Here is a 6,510-nt window from a genome sequence, read left to right as displayed (position 1 = left end):
CTGTACGCCTGCAACTTAGCAAATAACTGAAGATTATCAGACAACAACTAACAGTTCTAACTCTCCTTTTTTGAACTTAAAAAAATATATCGTTGTCAATTGCTTTTTTCTCCTTTCACCAAATGTATGCATGTGAGCATTATGCTTCCTGTCTTGTGTAGTGTTGTCTTAATTTTTCATTGCTAACAAAATGCTTCTTTGTTATTCAATTCTGCTATTACCTTGCGTGCTTTCTTGACACTTTTATTCATATGATGCAGGTATCGCCTAAGGTCCAAAGTTGAGATCGACAACCTTGACGATGAATTCTCGTGTTGGCAACGCTTTGGTGGCAATCTCTTCAACAGTGACCAAGAAAATCTTGAACCAGAGGCTGGTTCAGTCGGCTGGGAGATGGGTGTTGATCGTGCTGGTGCATCTGCTGCACACGGAAATAATTCAGGTTGGCAATGGTTTAAGGATCCTAGATTGGACTGCCTAGGATTCAGGGGAATTTTCCCATCCAGTACAACTCGTAAGATTGTAGTCACTACGATTTATTTTTTTTCCATATGTGCTTTCTATTTATTTCATACATAGTTGCTTTACTTTTTGTTTACAGCACCATTGGTTGAATCTGATAAGGAAGCCAATGAAGAACATTACCTGCAATGGAGAGTAGAGAGAGGAATCGCCGAAGGTTCAACCAAAATTCCAAAAGGTATACTCGTTTTTTTAATGTCTTTGTCATTCCTAGTTTTGCCTTTCAAATTTTTGTACTGGCATTTTATCATAATAAGTGAATCCCTAAAATGGTAGAATGTATCATGAACATATCATGAACATAAGGCATTTGATCAAAATTGTCAACATAGGAACCATTGGAGTTTTGAAGGGCAAGCTGAAATATTTAAGTGTACCGTATTTGTAAATTGGAAACTATAAATGTATCATGTAACCATGTTCTTTATAGAAGTGATCCTCTATATTCTATAGGTATGCGTAAATGGGAAGTTACGAATAAGTACTTACGTAACTACATTCTTAGAAGTGATATGAATCTTGGTTAAAGTGATTAATATAGACCTGAACAAGGGCGGAGCCATATGGGAGCCAATAGGGCCCTCACCCCCACTGGAAACTAGGAAAAAAAAGGAGGTATTGGTATATTGTAAATTTTGAAGTATAGGGACTAAACTGTAAATGAGCCAATTAAAAGAGAAGCAGAATTCTTTCTTGCGTTTAGACTTGCCTTGTAGAAGAAAATTTTAATGCTCATCATCTTTTCTTCTTTTGAGTTGCCATAATTTTGTTATTTGCTTTGTTTTTTTGGGGATCAATTGTGAAGGGGATGAACGGGTGACTTTTTAATGAAGTGGTGACAAGTAGAATGGCTAGTTGTCTACGTATGGAGTGATATGTAATTAGAGCAGTTAATTTGGTAACTGACATGTCTACAACGTGTTTGAGCAAATGTCTAGAAGAAGCTACGTGCATAATTTAAATCCAGTTTAGTACTAAAGCAGAAACCAAGCTCTCACATTGAGAGTTTTGGGACAGTAAATTTAGCTTGAAGAAGAAATTTAACCTGAGGAACTTGCATGTTCAAACATGGTAATATGATATAATGATCTCTGGAGAAAATATGATTTTAGTTACCACATTGAGCTTTAGTTCTATGAGTGAAAACCTAGATTTTTGAGGGATGTTTCTGAAGTTACATTGCGAATTTCTTTCTCTCACATGATTTTCGTTGGATTTGGGTTTTGCAGATGGCAATAGGCAAGGAAGGTTTATATTTATGTAGAGCTACTGTTCCATGAGGGTAGTTACTGTCACATTAAAGCCATCATCTTGTTTAGATTTTAATAAATTTTGTTTAAAAATAGTATTTAATTATTTTTGGACCCCATCCCCACCACAGAAATTCCTGGCTCTGCCACTGGAACTGCATTTAGGGAAGGGTGCCAGCTGAAATATTTAAGTGTTTTTTTATTGTTATTGAAGTCGAAAGGAAATGATGCATCTTGATGATTTATTGATAGTGAGTGTGAGTGGGGTGCCTCTCCATGTTGACAACACATCAAAACGAAAATATGAGGGGTTTGGCTACAATAGATTGTAGTTGATTTTGTATAACGGCAGTTAACGGCAAAACGATTGATATTAAGATTAACAACAGTTGCTAATGTCTAACAGAAGACAATGCAGATTGCAGAGTAAGTTTGGGTAATAGTGTGTGAACAAGAGCTAGCAACTTTTTGGTTGTAATACTCGGTGCTTTGGTTGTAGTTTTGTCTGTCAACTAATATTTATCAAAATCATCCCAAAGAAAAATTGGTGTTAAATTGAAAAATAGATGAGAAATAAAGGTTTTTCAGCCTTTTTCTTATTGAGTTTTTGTAGGAGCGAAGTTTGTTCCTATAGGTGTTGCTGCTTGAATATACTTGAGGAATCCCTTTATAAAGTGGGTATCTTTAGGGCATGATTGTTACTGCGTCCAATGTGAGTAAGCGAATGGATGCATGCATATGTGCATGTACACGAATGTGCATGTGTTTGCACTTTTTTATATCTAAATAGTACAGACCAAAAGGTAAATGTAAAAAAGAAAAAGACAATACTAATATCATGCCATATGCTCTAGTCAAGCAAGTAAATGAAAGAAAATGACGAGTATAAAGTTAAATACATTGCCCCACCTGATATAACTTTATGAAGTATCTCACATTTGTCATGTGTTAAGTGTTTGCAAGGCGTTAGATGATGTTGAGATAGTATCCTGATGAAAATGGAGTTTTATGCCCCCTCGAGTTGACAAATGACTCCAATGTTTCTGCACATGATTTTTATGACTTTTTAGCAGCTGATACAGCTCTGGTATGCAATTTTTTTTGGCTCTATACTGTCCATTATGTGCCTTGTAGGTGTTATGCAGCTGGTTGTATCGAAAGGATATCCACTTAAAATCTCCATCATGCAGAGTTATTGCTTGCCATTTATTTCACATTGTGTTACCTCATAGTTTTGCATGTATGGATTAAAATCAAGTTCTTGATTCACATGTGCCAGGTGATGCCATTCCTCTTGAGTACAACCTTGTGGGGCTAAACGCCATATCTTTTGATGAAGGATGCTATGTCGGTCAGGAACTTGTTGCTCGAACACACCACCGTGGTGTAATTCGCAAACGTTTGCTCCCAATGAAATTCACCGACGATAACGGACGAGGTATCAATGTTCGCCCGTAAATTCAATTCTGTGTAGTAACACCTCTAACATCTTGTTATATTTTTTTTATCAGATATGGAGCAAAAGGTGTCCCCAGGATCAGAAGTGATAGATTTGAGTTCAAATAAGAAGGTTGGGTCTGTGAATACCGCTCTTGGGAGTTGTGGGATGGGCTTATTGAAACTTGAAGACGCCTTCAAGAAATCTGGGAATTTGAGAATTAAAGAGAGGGATGATGTGAAGGTGAAGGTTATAAGGCCAGATTGGTGGCCAGCAGAATGGACACAGTTGCACGAACAACAAACTGCACCTGCTTAAAGATATCGAAAAACCTCAATGCACCTGCATGGGGACTGATAATTAAGGGGCAAAAACCTCCAGCTCTGGTATTTTATGTCCCAGAGATTTGGAGTTGGGTAGTTCTGGTATATATTCTAGTTACGTATTCTACAATTCCGAGTCCAAAGCTAAAAGTGTTGTAGCTGTAACAAGTTTTGAAGGTGAATAAAAAGGTTGCTCACCGCACCTTTAAATGCTTACCCTTGTATTCTAATTTTTTTTTATACATAAAAAAAAGTTTATTTGTTTAGAACGATGAATCTATTCCTCTTTGAATGAGGAAGAGAAGCGGTGGGAGTATTAATTAGCGGGCGGACAAAAGGAGGAAACTCGGGATAAAGATCAATTACCAGAACTTTGGGATAAAATTATTTGGTTGTTATCGAATGTACTACCTCATTATATAATTTGAACAGCTTTTGTTCTTGAAGGATAACATTTAGTACGTTACTAATGCCACGAATTGAATGAAATTAGAGCCGTGAACATAATTGGGCTTGGTTTATTTTCTGAATACTGGGCGGGGTTGCGCGGTTAGCCCACTGGGCTAAACAGCTCAACTGTGCCCATATGCACTCAAGAGGGTATCTCTCTCTCTCTCTCTCTCTCTCTCATCTGCAAGCTCTAACCCTAATCGTCTTCAATTTCATCAAAATTGACAGTTTTGCATTGATTTCTTTCATCACAGTAAGGGTATTTCGTCGTCAGCGTTGCCGTATAAGAGGACTCCGCCGAGCTGGCTCAAGATCTCCTCTCAAGATGTAAGAGAATCTCCCCACTCCCTCGGAAGTTTTTTTTTAAAAAAAATCTTTTTAGTTCTTTGCCTATAAACCTCCGAGTCTACCCTGTTTGCAGATCTACCCCCCAAATGTAGATGTTTTCTTATTACCCCCCCGCAAATCTACTTCATTGAGTTAACGCACCCCCTCCAACCCACATAATTGTCTTCGTAATAAATGATTGGAAATGAACTTTCCGAAATCTCAGATTCGTTTTCTCAGGAGACGGTGCTTAGGGCAAGACAATGTTGTAGAGTTGGGGGTTGAATTATCAAATATGTAGATTTGGGGTAAATTTTGCTTGTGGGATTCATGTGGGGGTGAATTTGCTAGTGTGTTTTACTTGGGTCATATGGGTATAAAGCCATACTTATTTACGACGAGGTTTTAATTTGATGAAGCTTGTTCTTCTTCTAGGTGGAAGAGAACATCTGCAAGTTTGCGAAGAAGGGACTGACACCGTCGCAGATTGGTGTCATCCTCCGTGATTCTCACGGAATTGCACAGGTGAAGAGTGTTACTGGAAGCAAGATCCTTCGCATTCTCAAGGGTCATGGTACTTTTCTGAGTCCAAGTCTTGTTTTCATTTCAAAGGGTTGTTTGGTTGACTGCTTTCTAACGTTTGGTTAGCAACAAGCTAGTCTAGAATTGTGATTGGACGTACATTTTGCAGGAAAATCTATAACATTTGGCTTTTATTAGTTTAAAATTATAATTAATTAATGCCACATCAGCAAGCTAGTGGATTTCAAATTGGACAATATTGATCTTTATAATTGTAGATAAACAAACACTTGATTTGCAATGAAATTACATTTCCTACAAAACAAAATATGCAACTCCAGCAGCTTTTTCTATCAATCAAATATGGATTTGGACTTGAAAAGACATCTGCAACAAAAACTGAGACATCAAAACGACAGGTTTGAGGTTAAGTTCCTGCACAATGTTTCATTTTCTGAATGCAACATTTGCTTCATTTACAGTTGCAGCATGCCAAACACCTTGAAATAGTTTTGATTATGTTAATCGGTTTTGACTGGTTTCTTGGGTTTAGGGCTTGCTCCTGAGATCCCAGAGGATCTGTATCACTTGATCAAGAAGGCGGTGGCGATCAGGAAGCACTTGGAGAGAAACAGGAAAGATAAGGACTCTAAGTTCAGGCTTATCCTTGTTGAGAGCAGGATTCACCGTCTTGCTCGATATTACAAGAGGACCAAGAAGCTTCCTCCTGTCTGGAAATAGTGAGTACATTGTTCCCCTTTCTTCTCAAACTCATATTGCGATTATGGGAAGCGTTATTAAGTTCAAGTGATTGTAGAAGATTGATCTTTTTTCATTTTGGTAATAAGGAAGCTTGGTCTATGCTAAAGTATTGGGCTTATGTTATTGCGTCAAGTGATGATCCTCATCAATTTTATGATTCTTTTGGGTTCGTATTCGAAAGTTGTCCAAGTTTGTCTTCGTATGATTACTACTCGTCATACTCGATGTAGTTTGTCGATTGCGTAACATAGTATTGAGCAAGGTTGCATAGGTACGGGTACGGGTACAGGACAGTAAATTTGTAAAAAGTAGGGTACGGGGACACGACTCATTCTCTCTCTCTATATATATATATATTAAAAATTAACAATTATATTAACTATAGCAATTTTACTATGTTTAATTTCAAATTGAGAAATAAGCTCATTCCTTTAAAAAAACCTACAAATTGACTTCATACCATCAAGTTAGTGGACTCTTTAACTCAAAAAATATTGTGTCACCCACACCAAGATTATGTGAGATAAACAAGGTTCAAGGGTCTATGTGAAAAAACACTAGTCTAGAGGGAGGTGGGCTTTTGTGAGTAAACCAAAAAGCTAGTTGAGCTCAATTAAACAGGCCGAATGATACCTTGAATAAACGTTCCCACAACAAATCAACGGCCCAGATCCTCCAACCCTAGAACGACTGCCTCAGATCCACCCTCATCCTATTCCCACTTCCTATAAATGCCCTTCCTCATTCCTCACCCCAAACCCTAACCCTAGAAAACCCACCTCCCCTCAAATCCTCCCCTCAAAACCCTAATCTCCCCTCCCCCGTCGGCGCACTCCCCTGCCGGAGCCCCTCAAAACCGCCGTCAACATGCAGATCTTCGTCAAAACCCTCACCGGCAAGACCATCTCCCGATCCT

The 6,510-nt window shown here is 38.2% G+C and overlaps 2 protein-coding genes across 6 annotated transcripts in view; both read left to right on the top strand.

Moving 5' to 3' along the window:
• On the top strand, positions 256-3,981 carry LOC109846316 (putative transferase At4g12130, mitochondrial; the record flags this gene model as incomplete). Its single annotated transcript, XM_020415541.1, has 4 exons — positions 256-514; positions 602-700; positions 3,052-3,210; positions 3,284-3,981. Coding segments are annotated over 4 exons (762 nt in total), but the record flags the coding sequence as incomplete, so codon positions are not given.
• The window catches only part of LOC109845308 (40S ribosomal protein S13-like), a 5,392-nt gene continuing 2,936 nt past the window's right edge, over positions 4,055-6,510 (top strand). For 4 of the 5 annotated variants that reach the window (XR_002248290.1, XR_002248287.1, XR_002248288.1 and 1 more), the window contains exons 1-4: positions 4,055-4,133; positions 4,238-4,310; positions 4,746-4,884; positions 5,386-5,572. Coding sequence is in view for 1 of the 5 variants with exons in the window: in XM_020414545.1 (XP_020270134.1) it covers positions 4,120-4,133; positions 4,238-4,310; positions 4,746-4,884; positions 5,386-5,573 (414 nt within the window). In the remaining 4 variants the exon portion in view is untranslated. Of the gene's footprint in view, positions 4,134-4,237; positions 4,311-4,745; positions 4,885-5,385; positions 5,574-6,510 lie in introns of those variants that run through there. The other variant, XM_020414545.1, reaches the window with a different exon arrangement.

This window comes from Asparagus officinalis, chromosome 6 (assembly GCF_001876935.1).
Source record: "Asparagus officinalis chromosome 6, Aspof.V1, whole genome shotgun sequence".
NCBI lineage: Eukaryota > Viridiplantae > Streptophyta > Magnoliopsida > Asparagales > Asparagaceae > Asparagus > Asparagus officinalis.
This window is presented reverse-complemented; position numbering and strand designations above follow the sequence as displayed.